Raw genomic sequence first — 22,405 nt, 5'->3', positions numbered from 1 at the left:
AACAAGCCGGGAAATCTTTATGTAAACATGGCAAGCATCCACTGCGAACTGAGTCACATCCAGGGCAGACTGCAGCCTGCAGACTGAGCAGGGCTGAAACGTGATGGAGTAATCACCGGAGCGGCACAAAATAGGGGATAATGTCTGGTGGGTGGGGAGAGAAGAGAAGGAGAGAGCGAGAGTGAGAGAGGCTGCTGTGTGGAGGAGCCGAGGCAGTGGCCTAGATGTGTGAAACGCCAGGGGTTGCTTTTTTTTTTGGTTCACTGCTTGACTTCCAGGGGCAACTATGAGTGTAATATGGAAGCTATAAGCTATAAAACTCTGAAAAGTTGAGCAAACATGACTTTAACCGTTTTAAACGTTGCCGGCCACGCGCCAGAAATCAGTTTGTGCCCAGATGAACATGGAGCATGTGAATGAAAACACTCACACTGAAAGTAAACCTATTATATCCCCGGTACAGGCATCCAAACGAGCCTGAGCGACAAAGATGTCCTTGGAGGCAGACAGCGACAGAGATTCATCAGGGGGCGCACATGACAAACATCCCCGGGCAGCGTTGGAGCGCAGCGGCTACGTGAAGACATGTGTCACTCCGCTGCACCGGGCCGAGCGGAGCCAGTCGTGGCTGAGACTCTCCGCGACATGGACTCGCAGAAGAGTGTCCTCTGCTGTCTGCGTCGCCTCCGTCTCCGCTCTCCTCGCTCTGCTGCTCAGATTGGTCGAGTGGGATGCAAGCAGCAGCAGCAGCAGCGGAAATAGTAGCTGCGTCGGCTCTCGTTTCCACTCAGCGGCGGGCTGCACCGTGGAGCTGCTTCTCACTGCGTGTCACTGCGTCTTGCCTGTTTTTACGCTCGTAAGTGCCTTCTTCTGGGTCTGGCTCTGCTTGATTCGCTGCGGGCTGCTGATCCGGAGCGCGCTCTTCCTGTTAGCGGTGTGCCACCTGGGCGAAGTCGCGGCGCAGTCGCTGCTGCGCGGCGCGGAGGAGTTATCGTCCCTGACCGCGACCCTGGTAGTCCTCGGCTGCCTGGGCGGCGGGGCTCTGCTTGTCGTCCGGCCGGGACAGGGAGTGTCCATCCTCGTCTTCATTAGCGTCATCAGGGCCGTGTCCCTACTCTCTCTAAGCAGGGTCCGGGCCAGTTGGAGACCCTACCTGGCCTACCTGCTGGGGCTGCTGGGGGTTTTGCTTGCGAGGTATGCTGACCGGCTTTTGCCGGCCTCAGGGACCAGCGGGACGGGGTGCTGTAGCTCTGTGACCGGGGCGAAGGAGGAGGACATCCCTGTCTTCAAAAGGAGACGGAGGTCCAGCTCCATAGCGGCCTCGGAGATGATGGCTCACAGTCAGAGCAACAGCAAGTCCCACCGCAGGACTTCACTGCCCTGCATTCCGAGGGACCAGGTAAGACATGTCCAACTTTAGACATCTGTATTAGATCATGTCGGGGTGTTTAGCTGCTGCTTCTGATTTTTTTTTTCAAATCAGCCATAGATAAGCCCGTGGAGGCTTTTTGCTTTCTCTGATGGCATTCAGCAGCTTTGCACGGCGTTCTGTCAGTAGCAGCATCGGGACAAGTGGAATAACAGACTGCAAAACAAAGCAATGTCATTATGGTGATGATGACGGCTGTTTGCTCTGCAGGCCGTGTAGGCCTATAGGTTCTCAGACTGACTACATTCAGGAGAAATAGAAATAAAACAAAACAAAATGAACTTAACCGATAAAATGTTTGCGAATTTTCAAACGTGTTGCAGCCGGATATGTGTTAAATATAAGGGATTATCCACATAACAGAGGGCTTTATTGCCTGTACAGATACATCCCAGGAAATTAGAATTTAAACCAACAGTTTTTTTTTATTCAGTGACTCCAAAACAATATGTGTATTAATTATTTCAAATATATATATATATATTTTATGATTATGGCTTACAGCCATTGAAAACCCAGAAATTGCTCTTTCAGAAGATTAGAACATGAGAATATGAAAAAAAAGAAAGATTAAAACAGACATGTCAGCTTTTGGAAAGTTTCCCCATATTTCTCATAGTTGATGTGGTCAGTACTTACTCAGGGCTCATTGTGCATAAATGCTTGCATGTAGTGTGTGGCATGGTGGCAGTGGCACTGCTGGGGTAATGAGGAAGTCCAGGTTGCTTTTAAAGTGACCTTCATCTTGTCAAGGCAGCAAGTCTTCCTGTTTCACATTAACTTTTTTTTTTCTGGCACACTTTCCCTTCCACTCAACTTTCTATTGATTGTCTGCTTAACATTGGTTTTGTAGCCCAGAATATAACAATCATGGGTTTAAGAACTACTTTGGTTTAGTCCTATTTAGCATTGTAATTTTCTGAAAAAACACTTTATTTCCATAGACTTCAGTTCATTAAGGTTAACATAAATGAAAATGTGTACTAGTATATCTGTCTATTTTTAATGAGTTTCTATATTAAATAAGTTAACTTTTCAATTATATTCTATTTTACCGAGCTGCTCCTGATGCAGGATAACTCTATGCAAAAGTGGAGCTCTAATGACATCTGATTTTCTTGGATCATATGTTAGCTGATGATTTGGTATGTATTTAGTTAACCCAAGTGGCTCCCATCCATTGTGAGGTCACATAACCAATCTGAGGAAAATCCATATGGGGTTCACATACAAAGTTATATAATTTCTGAAAAGCAATTATGTAAGCTTACGAGACCAGAACAGGGGTACATGCAGAACAGAAAGTTTTACAGTGGCTGCCACATTAGGACCGCTAATAATCTCAGCACGGCACAACAAGAAAAATATCAGAATTTTTAGGAGTTTTAAATTGCTGGAGTTAAATTATAGGTGCAATTAAAAATAAGTATTTTTAAGGAATCTAAAAGTTTGTATGTTCATATTTCAAAGTACTAGTACACCAAAACCAAATGATTCTATCCCGTTTAAATCCTTGTATATAAACAACAACAGCAAAAAAATGCATATTGCACCTCATGCCTGTTCTTTCCTCTCTTCATGCATAGGCATATTATGCATCATTGTCTGTCTGGCTGGGAGGGCGTGGCAGGAGAAAGGCAAAGCTAGTATAGTGGTGGCGTTATGATTTTTTTTTTAAAGTCACCTCCTTAAAGATTTCTTGCTTTTGCTTTCTTGTCACAATTAAAAGTCTCAGATCAAAACATATGTTTTTGTTACATCAAGCAGACTGGAGCAGATTTTTGAAATCACCTGTGTAATTTATTAAGCGGGAAGTAAAGGTGGAAGGAAAAGTTGTCCAAACCAACTTGGCACTATGTGAATAGTGTCTTAAACCTGTCATCTGCCATCAAGTTTCTGCGCTCTTCTGTGCAGATTTGTTTCCATTTATTCCTGCTCGTCACGTGTTTTAGAACATGGATGCCCCCCTTATGGTCACGTCACATTATGTCAATTGATTTTCAGCTCAGACTTGGACTGGGCAAAAGCCTTAATCTCTTCGTTCTTTTAGGGTTGGACTTGGTTGTGTGCTTTGGGTCGTTGTCCTGCTACATAACCCAAGTGAGGTCGAACTGAAGGTCTTCATGAATTTCTGCTAGACAGAGACGTTTCTGAAGAAGGTTCAATTACTTATGAATAGTCATATGGGATCAAAATGAAAAAAGCAACCCATTATACTGCCATCACCATGTTTGACTGGATGTTGTGTTTCTGAAATATTGTTTTTGCTTTATCCCACACACAATGGGGCTGTGTGTCTGGAGACCTTAAAGCTGTTGGAGAGATTAAAATGTCTCACTTTGAGATTTGATTTTAATGCAAATGAGGATATTTTATAGATTTACTTTTCTAAACGTGGTATTAAATATCATCACCAGTTTTTAATACCAAGTGTTTCATGTAAGAATGCAGGTATTATTGAACATTATCTATAAACCTTTTTGCTGTATTGCGATGTAATCATTGTAAGAAATTAAATATACTATGGTCCAAAATTCCTTTATATAGTGCTCTGTTCTAGTATTCTTTTGATTGGTGGGCTCTAAAATTAATCATCCACATACTGGTGTTTATATTTAACTTTGGAGGTTGTTGTTTTTTTGTTTTTTTTACTTCTTGCTGTGCACTCTGTTTGTGCTGCTGATAAACAAATGGAGGATGCATTCCTTCTACCAAGGTTGTGAGTGCCCATGAATGTATGTGCACAGGCAAAGGTGTTAAGTGAGATGCTAAGTGACACTATTTTGAAAGACTCTGCTTATCCCGGTCGCTCTGCTGTGATGTCATACCAGATTTTAGACCTTCGGCGAGCATTTGCTGTGGAAATGCAAACAGTGCAGGACTTTAAATTTGGGGCAAATCACGAGGCATTGATTTATGGTGAATAAAATGGGTTGAATGAAGATGTTTAGAAGGTTTTTATTGGGAATTCATTTGACAGAAAAACGTGTTTCAAATTTTAAATAGTAATTTTAGGACTGTTAATCTGTGTTTCCCATTTTATTAAGTAGTACCATTTTGTTAAACATGTTTAGCACCTAACGCTCATGTTTTTTATTTTTTTTTATTACTGGTTCTTCTTCCTACATTGAATATAATAACATAAATATAAAGCAGAGTTTGGGGAAGTTCCCCAATAAATTTTGAAGCTTGCTAAGATGTTATGGGTATCATTTATTGACTTATTTATTTGTATGAGCTGTTTAATGAGCTAATGGTGGAGAAACAACATAATGTTACAGGACAACAATTTATCCCCCGCCATCGGCGGCCATGCTAACTAGCCTGAGCGTTCATGACAGAATCCGTTGCGGGGAACCGGCTGTAGATCAGCAGAGCGCAGGAGAGCAGAGAACGTCTATGAAGAAGTTTGTCTTGGTCTTACATCTTGTCCTCATAGATGATTATTTTTGTAGTAAAACACGTGGTAATTTTGAAAAGATGGTCTCTATTTCCCATGAGTAGCATAGATTTTAATGTGTTAAAAAAATTCAATGCAATTAGTTTCATTTATTTTTTTAAATGCACAAAATTTCTGAGCTTGAAATTGTTTCTTGTCCGTCCATAAAAATGATGCACAAGTGACATCCACAAACAAACAGCGATGGATGAAAAGTTCCTCGTGGCCAACAGGGGGTTAATCGATGCTTAAAAAGAAAACATCTGATGAGAAGCTGGAAAAAAACTATAATTTTGTGCAAGTTGTGAGAAAAGAAGTTGGGCTATCATTGAAGCTATTCAAGCCTAAAATATCATCTCAATGCAAAACATGTTGAGGCAAGTGCAGACATCCCCAACACTAATATCTATGTCCACAGTCCACCTTTCTAAAGAAATTAGAACATTCAAAACTACACAAATGATCAAAAGTTCCTGAATCATTTGAAAGAGACTTTGAATAACTTAAATAACAGATTAAAAACATTAAAAACATTTGTTGTTGAGCTTATATGTCTATTCATTAATTTAGCAGCAAAAAGGGTTTTTCATTGAAAATGTTTATTTCATAGATATATGGTTTTGATTAAAATCAGAATAATTTTGATAAAAAAATGTAATCTACTACTTTTTTTAATCATAACTGTGTTTGTTCAAAAGAAGTTGGACATGTCCTAGTTAAAGTTAAAGGTGGATGTGATCAGTTCACACACTGCAGGACTGAGGTCACATCTAATCCTTTGTGTGATATTTGTTCTCAGGATAATCCAGGAACGTGGGATATGTTTTAAAGTAAAAATGTGTTTGATTAAACATAATTAGCATATTCAAATTAAGAATGATGATATTCAAATTTCTTTTCTTTTTTTTTGAGTTGCAAATCTTCTGAGGCCATCAAAATGGATGATAGAATAGTGGAATAGGATTATTCATGTTTTTGGTCCAATTTTTTTGCTGTTTGCAAATAAAATGTGAATAAAAGAATACACTGATTGGGTTGTCGCTGTGAGGCCCCAAAAGTCTGAGCGGAGTATACGCAACATGTGACCACATACTGTTCCATCTTTCACCCTCTCATCTGTAAGCTCCAAACGTTCACCCATCAGTTGTCTCACTCTTGATGCTTGGTTGTTCATTGCTAATTGGTATCTAGGGAACACTGAGTTAGTGCACTATCTGTAGTATTAGAAGGGCTCCATTACCCATTCTGCCTCCTCGTGCCTGCAACAGAAATGATGACAAATTGAACTCAGAAGGTGGAGAGGAAAGCGAACTCTCAGCTGACCAGCTGCAGAGGAGATGATGTCCTCCTGTTTACCGTCCTCGCTGCAAAGTTTCACGTTTTACTTGTGAACTGGTCAGGGAAATTCAATTGTCTCCCAGAAACAGAAGCATATTGAAAGGAACTATCTGAACAGTACCAACTGTTTAAATTCTTGGACATTTTGTATTTATTTATTTATTAGAAATCTTTTGTTCAGTACCTGCCCATTTTTGGAGCAGTGTTGTCATCAGGGCTCAGCGTGGTCAAACTGAAGTCGAGCTGTCACATGGTTTTGTGTGTGCACTTTTGCGCACACCCTTCAAGCTCCACAAGACACAACCGAGCTGAGCTCCCGTGGAAACCCTTCCACTGCAATATACGTCATGGTCTTTTTGGCATAATTATGTGTGGTTTACAACGGTACAGTAAACACACCCATCATGGCAGAGAGTAACGACTGTTACGAGTTCACAAGTTTGGAGGAGAAGGAAATAATGATTGACGCGCTGGAACATTTTATTTTCCGTGTTACTATAAGCCAAAAAAAGTGAACACAGGCTGTGCCTCTCCCGTACAGACAGAAGTCCTTGCTTTATAATCTTTATAATTTAGAAAGGGATGGGATCCTACTATTGTCAGATATAACAATTTTATTGCAGGGTCTGTAATAAACTTAAATCAAATTTTAATTGGTAGCCAAACGTCGACAAAGAATATTTCAACTCAATACTCATTTTTTTCTGCTAACACGAAAATGGATCGAGTTCAACAACAAAGATTTATTGAATTCAACAAAAAAGAAACTCATTGTTTTCAATCTGTTATTTAGTCTATTCCACCATCAGACTGGTGCAAATTGCTGTCATACCCATCCTGTTCTCAAGTGTTTCAGGAACACATGATGAGTACGTAATCAGGTACATGAAAAAGAAAAAAGTATTTCTAAAAAATACTTTTTTCAGAAACTTGGACTGCGGATGCCGACATTAGTGCAATGTCTTGCTTTGAGTCGGTATTTTAGGCTTCAGTAGCTTCAGTAATAGCTCAACTCCTTTTTGTACAACTTACACAACAGTCTTTGCCAGCATGCCAATGTTTTTTTCTTTTTTGGAAGGAAAAATTAACCCTGGTGGCCAAAGTGAAACGGATTTGTTGTGCATCACTGTTGTTTGTGGATGTCTCTTGTGAGTCAGATTTATGGGCGTACCAGAAACATACGAGTTAAAAGGTTCTGGATTGGGACTTTTGTATGTAAAAAAACAATAAAAAAAACCCAAAACAAAAACAAATAGAAAAAATTGATTGTGTTGAAAAAATGTAACCCGCTAAAATATATGTAATTAATTTATCAAAACTACTACTTACCACTTACATTTTTTATTTAATCCTATGTCTTAATGCTTATAACAATTATTATTATCAATACATCTATTAATAAATTGCAAGATTATTCATGTTTATGCATAAAACAACATACACTTCAACAAAGCACTTATGTGTATTTTGCAGCATTTAATGAATAGGGATAAACAAAAATCCAATTTTTTGAATTTCACCTCCAAATCACCAGCCTGGTAAAAAAAACCAGCCCATTGTTCTATACAGTTTGCTTTGTACAGAGGGTCTGTTGCTTTCGTCCACACAAATAGAACATAGAAATTGAGAAACAATTGCTTTTTGAAGGCATGAACTCTGTTGGAGTTTTAAATTTTATCCAGCTGACACTTGGTCGTGACGTTTGTAGTGCGCCAGTTCAGGGCTAGGAAGATTTTCAGAAATTGTCTCCGCTGTAAACAACCGTCCTCCACTGCGAAGGCAGACGAGGCGGCTGTTAATGTTAATTCAGTATTTGGAAGCGTGGCCGACGCTTTGTTCATTTCTTCTGCTGCCATCACTAAAACTACATTACCCAAGCTCACAAAACATGTAGAAATAGACAAACTTACACAAAGGAATTTTTTTCTTTTTTTAAATAAACATTTCAAATTGTTTTGAGAATCACATGATTTCCTGGTGCTCTTTGGCTGACACAAACACACACAGACACACAGTTATGGTACAGTTTATCCGTACTGTAGATAATGAAGCTCTCCAGAGTGCAGTTGTACCTGAGAGAAGAGGGGTTTTCATCAAGCGTCGGCTGTGCAGTATTTATGAAGCAGACCGGTGCAGCCTGCCGAGCCAGAGGCAAGACAAGCACTCTGCTGATCTGAAAGCTGCAAAACAGCAAAGGCTCAGTTTCATTGTTGCATTTTTTTTTTTGTAAGATAATATTTCAATATTCACCATGGAGGCTTTAATGAGCTTAATAAGAAGTTTTAACCCAAACTTTAAAACACTTTTTAGGTTTTAATTTGAAGGATTTCATTGACATTTTTGTTCTTTTTAATGGTCATCACAAATGAGAAGACATTTTGCAGGGGCTTCTACTAGATTAGGAGGAGGTGTATGTCTTTTAGGTCACTCTCACTTCAGAAAACGTCTCAGCAGAACGTATAACAAGCTCAGTTTTTGGTCGCAGAAATGGAACTTTTAATACGCAAAATCACATACATGTGTTTCCATTAAAGGTAACAAATGGCGCTGTGTCTGTTTAAAAATTAACAGCAGAAGAAGGGAGGCAGATTTTAAAAGAGAAACACGTGCTCTGAAATCTATTTAAGGGGAAGGCCCACATTCTCTCACTGACGCACATACTTTTCCAGGGAGACACACAACCTGCTCCAGTCGCCTGATCCGTCTCACTCGGAATAGTGTCTAGGCCTAATATATCTCTTCTAAGACGATGGTGGATTATGGTCTTTGTTTCGAATGGATAGAGCTGGAAATGTTTTTAATGTGTGTATAGATGAATTTTTTTAAATTTTTTTTTTAAATGGTGTAAGTCAAGCAAAACAAATTCAGTGAGCATATGAAAGTTTTGATGAATTCAAATATTAGGCACAATAAAAAGACAGCCACGTCCAAGTCTTTCAATATCCAATCTGGCTTAATTATTTAATAATAAATGCTCACACTTGGTAATAAATATGTAATTGTTTTGTAATCATAGTCTAGCCAACAGCTCAATGTGTCTTATGTGCATAACCTACTTTCAGAGATAAATGTCTTCATTAAAATTAGTGAAACAGTTCCTACACAACCTGGAAAAGAATGGAATTTGATTTAAGGAATTTTCCAAGTGTGGGTAATTTTGTAGATAAAATACATTTGAAAATATTTCCATTTGTCCCTCCATCCGTCTGGCTGTCCATCCATTCATCCATCCATCCATCCATCTGAACTTAAAGCCACAACGCAAATAGAAATCTCATTAGTGGCTTTCTTATCAACCTTATCAACATCCGCAATGAAACGATGGAAGCTTTTGGTGGACCGTCATTAAATAAGTAAATTAAATAAATAATAAATAAAATAAATTGTAGTTAATGTGGTTGAATAATGTGGAAAAGCAGATTAGATGATTTCATTAGCCTTCTGCCATCAATTCAGTGGGTTTTGGGATTGATGACGAGCCTAATTTTACATTGAAGAGAGCAATGTAAAGTATAAAACTGATCCGGACAAGATGTTGGATTGATGACACTAGCGCTGAAAGCAGCTCAGGTGTTTCACCAACATTAAATCCTGTTTTTTTTTTTTTTTTTTTTTATGTTTCTACTTTTTTCTATGTTCTATTTATGTGGAGGACAGCAGTAATGAACAATCAAACTGAAAAAAAAACTATTTTTGTTAACAAAATAAAATAAGCTTAGACCTTACTTTGACATGTGCATCACAGAAAAACACAGATAAAAATAAAATGTGCTTTTTAAAATTTTGTTATTAAGTCAGAATTTACAAAAAAAACTGACCAAATATCCTAAAATATTTTAGTTTTGATAGCAACATGTTTCCCCCTGTTTTCTAATCAATACATTGTTGTAATGTCATGACATTTTCCATCATGACGGTGGCAAAAACTGTCATTTTCATATACATGCACAGGCATAAATACCCACAGCAGAGCAGAATTGCCAAAGAACAAAGAAGTTTGGGCTTTATCTTTGTGATGCAAGACAGAAGAGTTGATCGCAAAAACATGCATATACACAGTCTGTTTGTTGTGCACGTGATAGGCATGTGGCATTTTTACTTGTGTGTGTGTGTGTGTGTGTGTGTATGCGTGTGCGTGCACCCGTGGGTGTGTTACTATAGCATACCAGTCAAAATTGACTAAGCTTCAGGGAAGAATATACATGTTCCCTCCTACCTTTGGTGTGCTTCTGTTACGCCTGAATTTACCCACTGAGGGACAATAAAGGATAATTCTATTCATATCATAATTTGTGCTTGAGAAGGCTAAGGTAATAAACTTTTGGCATTTCACAAATATTAAATGTTTGTTATCTATATCTACATTTTTATTTAGGATTATAAAGCAAGTCTTTCCACCAAACCTGGTACTGAAGCTTAGCTGCTGCCGGTGCCTATACCTTGCAATACGTTAAAGAAGAAAGTTTGAAATTAAGAGAATCTTTTAAAATATTGTACAGTGTTCTTTTAAGGTATATTATTTTCAAAGAAACTTGGGGGGAGAGGGATAAGAAAAACCGTGATGGAGAAAGAAGCAAAGATAACAGAGGTATTTGGACGGGGCTAATTCAGCTCCAAGCAACACTCAACAGCTTGAACATGATTAGTTGTGCATTTACTGTATCATGTGAGCGAGAGAGTGTGGCTGAACGGGGGAGAAACAAGCTGAGAGGGGACCTAAAGCAGGGGGCCATGTGAAAGAGAAGGAGTGAGAGGAGTGCTAAACGAGCGCTGAAAGATTTGTTGGGGGGGGGGGGGGGCACGAGGAAAACAAAACGGGAGTGAAAGAAAGCTCGGTGCCAAGCGCAGGCAGAGTGTTGATGGTAACAGGACAACAGTTGGGCTTCCAAACGCAGCGGCGTTCGGAGCTCTTGCGTGGCTTTTCCTCTCGACCTCTCCGGGTGTGTGAACGCTGAGTGTCCGTCTTGACGTAAAGTTGAGGAACGAGAGACGCTGAAAGGCAGCAGCATATAATTTTCTGTCCACTTCTGCATACTGTACATGTCTTCACACATCCACACACACACACACACAAACACATACAGTACATACAGTGGCTTTCCTGCTGGCTGTCCAGATGGGGTTTGGTGGCCTAGGACAAGGATTGCCTTGTTGCTCCATTCAATGGTGTGTTTTAGCTCCAAAATATGCTTGGTGAAAGGTTTGGAGAGGGATGGGAGTTGGCCTGGACAGGGGGTAATGTTAAGGAGCAGACCTTAGATCTGCCCGTATGTCTGTCTGCCTCTCCACTGTAAACAGTCTCTGACAGCCTGTCAGCAGGAGAGAACTATAAACAGCTAAATGTTTTTAGTTTCATTGGGAGAACTTCTTTGCCAAATGAAAGGGTTCTGACCCAGTACACGTTGCATAATTAGTTACCCCGTCTCTTGCACACAAATCATTGGTTGGTATTCTGAGAATCCCAAAAACCAGTTAAGGGATAAGAGCTAGGAATTTCAAACTATTTATGCAAGAATGATTGGCATTCATCTGGGTGTTTTCAGTGTTGCGCCTTTAATTTAAAGTCAGTGCTCACACTCTTGCTCCCAACAGCAGCGACGCAGTAATTAGCTGCTACTGAGAAGGCAAATTTGCTGTTTTAGGCTTTAACGGTTTTCGGGAAACCTAATAAATTTACCTTCCTCACAAGCAGCATTGGGTTTGAAACGGGGCTTGGTACCATTCCACAAACCTTTACAAGTCCAATTAAAATGTCAGCTTTATTTATTTTATTAGGATGCTCACTGAATATGTGGCTTACCACCTGTTTTATAATGTGTGTTTCACTCCAAGTTGTATGAGTTTTGATGAGACAGTGGGCCCCAAAGATTTCTGTTTGCACTAGAGGGAGAGGTGGCATAAAACTCAGATGTTATGAAAGCTAAAATATCATTTCTATTGAACTAGATAATTAACATTTAAAGAACAGATTACAATCTGAGTTTTCTTCAGGATGAAGAAAAATATTTTTTTCCTACTATTACATCTATACCAGTGGTTCTTAACCTGGGTTCGATCGAACCCCAGGGGTTCGGTGGAGCCTCTGCCGCGGAGGTAAAGACACACTTGTGTAAAGTTGTGATGACGTCCCGCTTTGCCATCACTTGCTGCAGAGGATCACGTTACATTGCTTAGCCAATCAGAGCTGCGGAGGAGCCCTGATTGAAGGAGCTCCACTCTCAGCATGGATTTGAACTTGTGTCTTTATTTACTTCAGCAAAGCTCACAGTTTTTACCAAATTCTGTAGCTTTCGGTGTACTTCTAAATCTTCTTCTTTGTCGCATCTTTTTGGGGTTGCTACTGCCTCTAGTGGCGTGGGGATGGTAACACAACTAATATAATTACATTACTAAATCAGAATACCGCAAAGTCTTTATTATTTATTATTAATTTTTCTTTATCTTAAGAATGTAGAGCTAATTAAATGATCTAAACAAGACCTTAAAGTGGTTCCAGTATCTCTTGATGGCCAACCTGTTGAAACTGTAGCACATTTTAAGTACCTTGGATCGTTCCTGGACAGTCAGCTCAACTTTGCTGAAAACACTGACTATATTTTGCAGAACTGTTCTAAGAGACCCTACCTTTTAAGAAGACTTAGTGATCTTGGGGTGACCCAACTAGATTCTAGTTGGGTCACCCCTACGTCTTGAATTTGAGGGAAAAAAATCAAGTTTTATTTATCACTACAGAAGGGTTCAGTGAATGCGCATATGAAACTGGTGGGTTCGGTACCTCAAAAAAGGTTAAGAACCACTGATATATACAAATAATAGCTTGTTGCTGTATTATTGAATATTGTAACTTATATCTATAGGTGAAATTTGTTATTACATTTCTGCAGATTTCCATTAGATAAAAACTGGTGGGCTTGTTAGGCTTTGCAACCATTTTTTTAGACTGACTTTGTTTTTCATCTGTCCTTGAATTATTTTAGATTGGGCTTGAATTTGTTGCTTTTAGAGAGCTTTAAGCCAACTTGTTGTCAAACAGATGTGGTGCCGTTCTAAGTCCCTGTGTACATGACAATGTTTCCAAACACGTTTTCTGTTGGATATCTGCAAAACTATTTCACACAATAGAAGAATGAAAACGCTCTGCTTGTAGAGGCTTTCTGCTTTCTTTCTACTACTGAATAATCCATCCGTAGGAATTTTTATGGCTGCACGACAATGTGGAGATTTCTCTTTTCCTTGCAGCATTTACTATGACTGCATGAGTTATCTGCAGCAGCTCTGGGCCAAATATAGGTGAGCATTTGGCATGAACCCATAAATGGGTCTGGTGCGGGGTTTTCTTTTCCAACGACCCGTAGTCGTTCAAGGCTAGAATAATGATGATGTTAAGTAGCCTTGGGTTTCTTACAAACTTTCATCTTATTGGCCGCAACCAATGACAAAAGCATGTGAATAGTCAATAATACTCGGTACGTTAATCAGCTGTGAATTTTCCCACTCCCTTAAACAATGCAGATGTGCTTTTGTAAATAAACTGAATTAAAACACAAGGTTTACTATTTAAAAACCTCTGAAACTGCCGTTTAAAACACTGGGTGATTTTCTCATGACTTTAACAGTTATATATAGAAAAATACCCACACAAAAACAATTATTTTCTCATAAATTGGTGGTTTTTATGCCGTTTCCTCATGGCATGTTGCATATGATTTTGTGCGTGCAATTTGTATGTCTTTGCTGACAATATAAAAATTAAACAATGAGCAGAATTTTCTTTAATTAATGTGAAGAGACAGATCGTGGAGGTCTACCACTGTTTCTGTTGTGAAAACAGAGCTTGTGTGCACAAGATAACATGACTAACATCACGATTTCCAAATGGCTTCAGTTTGCATTTACACTGACACGATTCACAATGCGTTTCTAAAAAGTTTCACCTTTGTGTTTTTTGTGGACAGGAACAGAAACTAAACTGCTAATAATGGCCATGATTAGTTATCCAAGTGGCTCATCGTGCTTTGAGCTAAAACATATTTAAAGTTGACAGGAAATTTTAAAATATCACTTGATAATTATGTGTTATTGAAAGATTGGAAGATTAATACTTGAACACCAACTATAAAGCCTTAAAAGTGCAAACATTTTAAAAAGACACAAAAAAATAAGCAATGCTTAGCCTGGTGGCCCGGCAGGCTCATAATACACTGGGGGAAACCCTGGTTGTCCTTATGTGCCTTTTTGTCAAACTGCTATGATTCAGTATTGTATATCACCAGTGTCGATTTCTGTTTTCAAATCCCTCATTACACAGCAAATAGGTATAAGTTCGTTGCACATGTTGCGACAGGGTGAGCTCAGTTCCTCCTCTTATGTTCTTTTCCTCTACCATGCATGTTCTCCCTGTTCACTGCAGGAAACACATATTAATAGAAAAAAGTACTTCTACACTACGTCTCCGCTTGGTGTTCACTTTATCTCAGCACTGTTGAGCACACGCTCAGATGCAAGCGTGTGTTTGTGCGTGCACGTCTGTCCTTCCTGGTGGTTTATGCTCGGTCAACAGTCTGCCGACAACCTGTTTGTCTTGGACGTCTGCAGATTACCCAATCAGATAATCAAGGGTATAATTGCATCATGCATCTGGGAGTGTTTTTCCCTTCCATTATTCTTCATAATGTACGCATTGATGCTCCACTCACACACATGCTGCAGACACGCAAAGATGACGTATGTGGAACAGCTAATTGCCAGAGGTTGTCAGTGTAGAGAGATAAAAGTTATGCTGCGGTTTCAACTGGACATATAAATGTGCAGCTGTCTTGTCCTGTCTGTACCTTATTTTGACAGGAGAGCATCACTGAAAGCTAAAGTGCTCTCATGATGAAACTCCAGTGTACCTGCTCCTTTGAAACTGGTTCTGAAGTTATCATAATGATGTCGAAGCGGACCATAAAATTACAGATAAGAGATGGCAATGATACTCTGCTTCTGATGTTTACAGTCACTCGGGCAAAAATTGTCCTGTTTTCTAAGCACATCCGAACCGAAATCTTTTCTTTAATATATCACGTTTTTTGCAGTCGCCTTTATGATGTTCGTTTATCTCCATGAATGGTAAGGAATGTTGTTTTTATTCATAAACCTTTCCTGATATTGTATGAGTTCAGAAGTTATATTACTAAAGACAAACAAATGAACAAAAGAGAAGAATGACGACTGAGGAACATTTTCCTAGCAAGTATTTTCTTCTGTTTATCATGGAGTAAATCTTTTGTGTATGATTCTGTTGTATGTATCTTGATTCCTGGTAAAAAATCAAAAATGCACATGGGCATCTGCTGAAAGAACATCTCTTCTTAAACAGCTCTTTTCTCTCCCCCATCCATTCTGCCCCTCTCTTTTTCAGTGTTACTAGTTTTTTAGTGGGCTTGTCCTTCTCTGTTATGTCTCCCACTTACCCGATCTTTTCCCTTTCCAACTTTCACAGGACAAATGCCAAAGGCAGTATTATTGTGTCCTCAGCTGCCATCACTCTCTGTGTTATGTAAGACACTACTGATGTGTGTGAGGATGAGCTTGCCTTTGCCCTGGCTTCAGTCCTGATAGGCCTTCTCTAAATTCACACTCAGAGCAGCATAGCCAAACCGAGGGCAGTCTTGTTTGAGCTTTGTTGATATCTGGCCTGCTTTTAACTTCACCTCTTATTCTTAATGGCTATCTGCAGAGTTTCAGACGTGTATAAAAATGAGAGCGATACTTTTTTTTTCTTTTTTTAATAGACTAACGGTTTTCATTTACTCCTCAGCTCTTGCAATGGTTAAGCTTTTTGTAGCTTGTGATAAAAGTGTTTCCTGAGAAATAATATTGCCTACAGTGAGGAAACAAGATGTTGACACGACTAAGCACTGTGGTGGAAACCTGAGGGATAAGAACATAACTGAATAAACAAATTATTCAAGGCAAAGTCACATGATTCTTTGTATACAGTGTTGCCTTGTTTGCTGACTTGACAGCTGACAATTACTGACATCCTCCACAAGGAGGGCAGACTTCATAACTTCATTGCTACAAAGTGCCCTGTGCTCACGGATCATTGGTTTCATATTAATAGTAATTTGAGTAAAAGAAAACAATGCAGCAGGAAATGATGCACACGTGACGGGTATAACCGCAGCTGATTGTGAAGTAAAGCCCATTACAGAGTTTGGGCAAAGATGTATCCAGGACATGGGCTCCAACCGTGACTCTGCTTGTGGTAGGCCACTCCTGAACCAGAGAAAATGTCAGGAGCGTCAAACCTCGACTAAAGAGAAACTGGACCGAACTGTTGCTCAACGTCCCACCATCCTCTTTTCATGGGAAATTGGAAATTTTAGGTTTCATTTGGGAATCAAGGTACCAAAATCTGGAGGAGTGGAGAGGCACATTGCTTAGTTGACATGAGAAAAACAGGCAAATGAGTTATCCTTGCACTGTGAAGTTTAGTCATCATGGAAAAATAATATAATCATTTATTAAGATATTTTCACCCTGTGGTTTGTACTATAAATTACCTATTTTTTCATTTAATTTAACCAAATCTGATTATTTTTTTCTTCGAAATCGCTGGATGTTCGCATTTTCTCATTCAAATGCTTGGAAGCAAAGCCGGTGAGGCAGCAGAGAGCTGAGCCTCACTGTGCAACCTCTCGCTAACTGCCTTTCTATGAGAGCATGCTCCTCCTGTCTGTACGTCACCAATAAAATGGTTAAAAACATTTAATGTATGAACTGATTTTCTATAATTTATCTTATGTATTTAATGTACTGTGTTTTTATTGTCACCGACTGTGTGTGTAATGTGTTTCGTGTGCTGAGGAGCGATCAGAAACGGCAGAGAACAGATTCGAGGTGAGGCAGGCAGTTCTCGTGCCTCATCGCTGGGGGCGCTCATGAACATTGTGACTCCACAACTGCAGAGTAAGAGACATTAACAGCGAGCTAGCCATACAGTAGCTGCGCTGACACAGAGATCGAGAAAGACGTGGTTTTGAGTTGTACTTTAACGGTTTCTCCCTTTGCTGTTAAGCACAGCATGAAATTAATAATATCTACATGTCTAAGTTTGATTGAGATAACGGAATTATTCTGCGGCGGCGCGGCTAAGCATCACATGTTAAAGAATAGTCGTTTTGCCCTCCAGCATTGTACGCATGCGCGAAATTTCCTTGTGTAAACACTAACATGCAGGGGGTCTAGATTTGTAAATCCGATTATAATTAAGTCGGTGCCTCACCAGCTATGAACCTGACCGCACGTCACTGATGTTTAGAGATGCACTGAGAAATCAGCTGCTACTGATAATCAGCATTTTACATTTTTACATTTACCTTCATCTGTGACCAGATGATCAGAAGCTCCGATCTTTCTCTGTTCAGTGAGTGCTGGTCTCATGGCATAAACACTCTTTGGTGTGGAAGCTCTTACTGAGAGAGGATCATCACCAAAGGCAAAGAATATTGAAGAAAATATGAGAGAAGAATTTAGAAAAGCAGCAGGATTTTAATCTCAGAATTGAAGTACGAGTTACATGGAAACTAAAGCTTACAGCTGGTACAGCTAACTGTCTCTATTACTGGATGATAAGAACAATTTTAAAATTTGAATTTTTGTCCTAAACAGTAAAAAATTTTTTAACTCAGTAAAGCCCTGTTTTATAGTGACTCTAACACTGACTGTGATGTCCCATATGCTCCTAAAATATATAATTAAAATAGCATGAAGGCTAAATCACTTATAAGCAAGATCTTGTCTTTTTATAAAGGAGATATTTTATTTCAGACTATCGGAGATCAAAAATTGCCCATAAGTGTTATCAATGCATCTAAGGTGATCTGGATGTACCTCTCTGCTTTTCATTTTTCATTTTAGTATCTCTATGATGCATACAAACATAGCATATGTAATACTACTACTACTACTACTACTACTACTAATAATAATAATAATAATAATCAATTTAATTTATAATGCACTTTTAATTAATACAAATCTCAAAGTGCTACATGGTGCAGCTAAAAACAAATAAAATCAACAATCAAAACAATAAAAAAAAAAAGACAGTCATTTAAAAGTGGAGTAGGCTTGTCTAAAAAGAAAAGTTTTCAAGCCAGTTTTAAAATCGGACAATAGTTGCGGGGCTCTCAAATAGTCCGGGAGAGAGTTTCATAGACGAGGAGCAGCCACAGCAAATGCTCGATCACCCATAGTCCATAGTCTTGATCGAGGAAGGTGGAGAAGATTACAGGCTTGGGATCGTAAGGGTCTGGAAGTTGAATGTGAAATAAGGAGGTCCTTCAAGTAATCCGGTGAGGTTCCATATAGACAGTGATGGGTGATAAGTGCAATTTTATACTGAATCCTATAAGTTACAGGAAGCCAGTGAAGCTCGTGATGTGATCAAATTTCCGAGCTCTCACTAGGATCCTGGTAGCACTGTTTTGAATGTATTGAAGCCTCTGTAGGTGTTTTCTGTGGACTCCAATAAACAGCGAGTTACAGTAGTCGAGCCTGGAGGAGACAAAGGCGTGGTTGAGGGTCTCAGCATCATGTGTGGCACTCTAAATATTTTATGCTTCATTTAGCATCTTACATTTTTTCTTCCCTTAAAATATTTTTCTTCACGTGTTTCTGACTTTCTAACTCCTCATCATATTTTTTCCCAATTCTTTATTAAAGCAATTTAGTTAGAAGATCTTTATTGAATAACTGTACTTTTGCATCATTCTGCTTTTTGGTTGCTCAGACATGACACATTACATCTGTTTTTTTGTTTTTCTAATTTTTGTTTGGTTTTCCAAAGAAATTGCTGAAATAAACAAGTAACCAAAACAGAAGGCGATATGACAAAGACTCATTGCAGTAAAAAATAAAAGTAAAAATAAAATAAAAGACTGAATGGTCATAAGGAGATAAATCTCACCAGTGGAATAAGTTTTTTTCCACCTATCTTTATGTGACACACAGATACTTGTATTCACAGAGCTTCACATCAAAACACTCACACGATTCCCACGAGATTTAGCCGGAAATGTTAATGGCCAGTGATGTGGATGTCAGTCAGCGAGAGCAGAAATCTGACACAAAGAGGCAGGTCATGGCAGCTGTGACGCAACAGCCTTTCACAGTAAAAGGAGTCAAGAAGGACAAATGGGCGTCAGGAGTCTGAAACGGCTCGAATAGAAACACTTTACTGTGGCGCCGTGAAGAGAAGAAGGTGGAAGAGAGGGAGGAGAGAGCGAAACGCTGCGCATGTCTGTGGGTCTGGTGTTTCTACTAAATGAAGGTTAATTTGTTTGTGATGCGGTTTGTTTGCTGCATTAAAAATAAAAAAAATATGATCAAAGAATTAAATGTAGATTTTAGCTCCATAAATTAGATCATATGAGCTGGAATAGTAAAATAGATACATATACACATTTAGCATATACAGTTGAAACCAGATGCTGTTTAGATCTTTCTGTCTATTTGTTAAAAGACAGAATAGACAGAAACTATTTGGTAATTTTTTAGGATTACCAAATAATTTATTTTGATAATGTCATGATAACAAAAGACAAATTGCTTTAGATTTTTCTTTTTTCTCTTCCTTAAATCCTTAAGTTTATTTACATTTTACAAAATGACAATGTCATTAAACAATTTGGGAAAGCTTAGAACTTATGAGAATCATTATGGCAGAACAATGAATGTGAAGATGTTCCCCAAAGCTGGTAAGAGTGTGTCGTTATCCTCAGTGCAACAACACGGCCTGAAAGGTCACAACCCCACGAAGAAGCCGTTACCCAACAGCAGCATAAAAAAAATGAAGATTACAGTTTGCAAATTCATTCAGGGATAAAATCTTTTTTTTTAACCTGCCCTGTGTGCTGCTGAAACTGTAATTGACGTGTCTGGCTATAATGATCAATGTTATATTTGAGGAAAAAGGAGGAAGTTTGCAAGAATCACCAGTTCTCTCTGGAGGAGAAATTCCAGCAATCTATTTTGAGAAACTTGTGGAAGGATACCCAGAACTTTTGATCCAAATCACACAGTTTAAAATTTGATTCTACCAAATTTAAGTTATTTTAATGTTAAAATAACTTAACATTTATTTAAGTTAAGTTAAATAAATGGGTGGGGGAAAATAACTTTTCCCCCACCCAAAAGTCATAATAAAAAAATCCTCTTAAAATAAAAATGCATTTCCATGTGAAGCTAAAAGCCGGCCTGCTCTAAGACTTTAAAAGCCCAGTCTTGAATGTCAATGTTTATTCATAGTTTTAAATAAAGGTGTCTCCTGGTGTAATAATAGTTGATAACTTTCAAATGAGCATCAGATCTGGAAGGAGAGCTTCCTCTGGTCACATGCTGCATATTAAAAAAGGACATGTGGGGGGAAATGAAAAATAGCAGGGTCCGGAAATGTCAAAGTAGTTTATGGCATGCTGTGATTTTCTTACTATAACTTAAAGGTACATTCACAGTTATATTTTTGGGCTCTTGGGCTAATCCAAAGAATGAACAAATGTTTGTTCTTTTTTTTATATCTATATGTTCTCTTTAAATTGAAACTGTATTTCTTAGCAAATAAATATAAAAAAAGATGCAAGATCAACCTGTAAAGTTACACGCAGTCTCCACAGCCACATGTGACAGCTCATGCATCAAACATGATAAAGGAAGTGCAGCTATTAGATGTACACATCTGAACTTGCTGACAGATGCTTCCATGCATTTACTTGACAGAACATGCAAAGGCTTCGTCATGCAGCTCAGCTTGGAGCCGGAGGCTAAATTAGTGGCTTTTGTCTGCACAAAGGATACACTGGGGAAATAAGAGAAGTAGAAATATGAAGTAAATGAACAACTTCACTGACCAGTTTAGTTTTTGTTCCCCCCTTAATTAATATCAAGAAATAGGAGATATGCAACAGGCTTTCTGCTTTTGAATATTCTGTTCCCTGAGGCTCTCGACCTACTTTATCCTATCAATACATAAAGATAAACAATTTGGTTCAATACAGTAATTTAGAGTGACTGTACACAGTGATCAAAAGTGTACAAAACAAAGTAAAAGCTTTGATGAATATTTCTAACTACTCACTTTTTATCTGGTCCATATCTCAGTGTTAGTCCCATATCCCTGGTTGAAGAACAAAGCTTTTCAAGCTGCATATGCCATTAAACATTACACAATTAAACAACTGCTAAATATAATTCTGAATGCAAACCATCCAGAGAAACACTTCAAATGTGTCTCCCCTCAGGCAGCAAAATTATTACCTGAAAATCTCCCAGTTAAAATTTAAAATAAATATTACAGTCATTCACTACTTGTGGATATCCTTAAAGCTCTGCTGTCTGTAGTGAACAGAAAATAGATTTATTTTTATTGGCTTTATATGACTTTATGCTGGAACCCTTGTGCATCAAACATACAGTGCCATTCTGTCGGGTTTATTTTGCTGCTTTGAGCACCACAGCATTGTGTTAGCTTTTTAAGTTAGTTTATTGTTAATGTTGTTTACTTCTATATCTGTTTGCTGAATCTGAACTCACTTGTGTGAGTCACACCAGAAGTTGATCTTTCAGCTCTACATCAGCTCAGGTCAGCATGCCGAGTAGCTGAGAGACGGGTAGACTGTGTGAGATTATCAACCATTCAGCATAGTTAGCTTAGCTACAGACTACTGTTTGCCTCCATTTCACTAGCATTTAATGAATTAAGGAGAAAATTACCAAGATATTCATATATTTAACTTGTCCCTGTACCTTTTAGCACTTAATAGATGAGTCAGTCAGCAGCAGCTCTAACCCACGTCCCTCCTGACCCGTCCTCTCCTTAATGGGGTTTGCCTGGTTAAATAAAGGAAATAAAAAATAAATAAAAATTGACAGCGCTAAGAGCGTCCGTCCGTCCGTCCAGATAGATAGAGCCACGTCTCGCTCACTGACTGCTGGCTTGTTGTTTTTAAAAAAATCAGATTAATTTTGTTGTCAGTAAAAGCATCCTGTTGTGAGAGATTCCACAAAATCCTGTAAACAAAAATGCATCAGACTAGGTAAACATGCTCTGCACTGTATCTTGTTCTGCCTCATGTTGGCTCCATTGCATTGCCATGAATATGTAACAACAGCTGTTAATATACAGTATATGTGGAGGTTGAGTCTATATATAT

The 22,405-nt window shown here is 38.7% G+C and overlaps 1 protein-coding gene across 1 annotated transcript in view; it reads left to right on the top strand.

The window, feature by feature from the left end:
* Positions 1–490: 490 nt before the first annotated feature.
* LOC103474525 (cGMP-inhibited 3',5'-cyclic phosphodiesterase A-like) overlaps positions 491–22,405 on the top strand; it is a 74,280-nt gene continuing 52,365 nt past the window's right edge. Inside the window, exon 1 of the mRNA XM_008425572.2 lies at positions 491–1,399. Coding sequence (XP_008423794.1) covers positions 491–1,399 — 909 coding nt within the window. The remainder of the gene's footprint in view (positions 1,400–22,405) is intronic.

Source organism: Poecilia reticulata, linkage group LG13 (assembly GCF_000633615.1).
Source record: "Poecilia reticulata strain Guanapo linkage group LG13, Guppy_female_1.0+MT, whole genome shotgun sequence".
Lineage (NCBI taxonomy): Eukaryota > Metazoa > Chordata > Actinopteri > Cyprinodontiformes > Poeciliidae > Poecilia > Poecilia reticulata.
The sequence above is the reverse complement of the archived record's forward strand: the minus strand, read 5'-3'. Positions and strand labels throughout refer to the sequence as shown.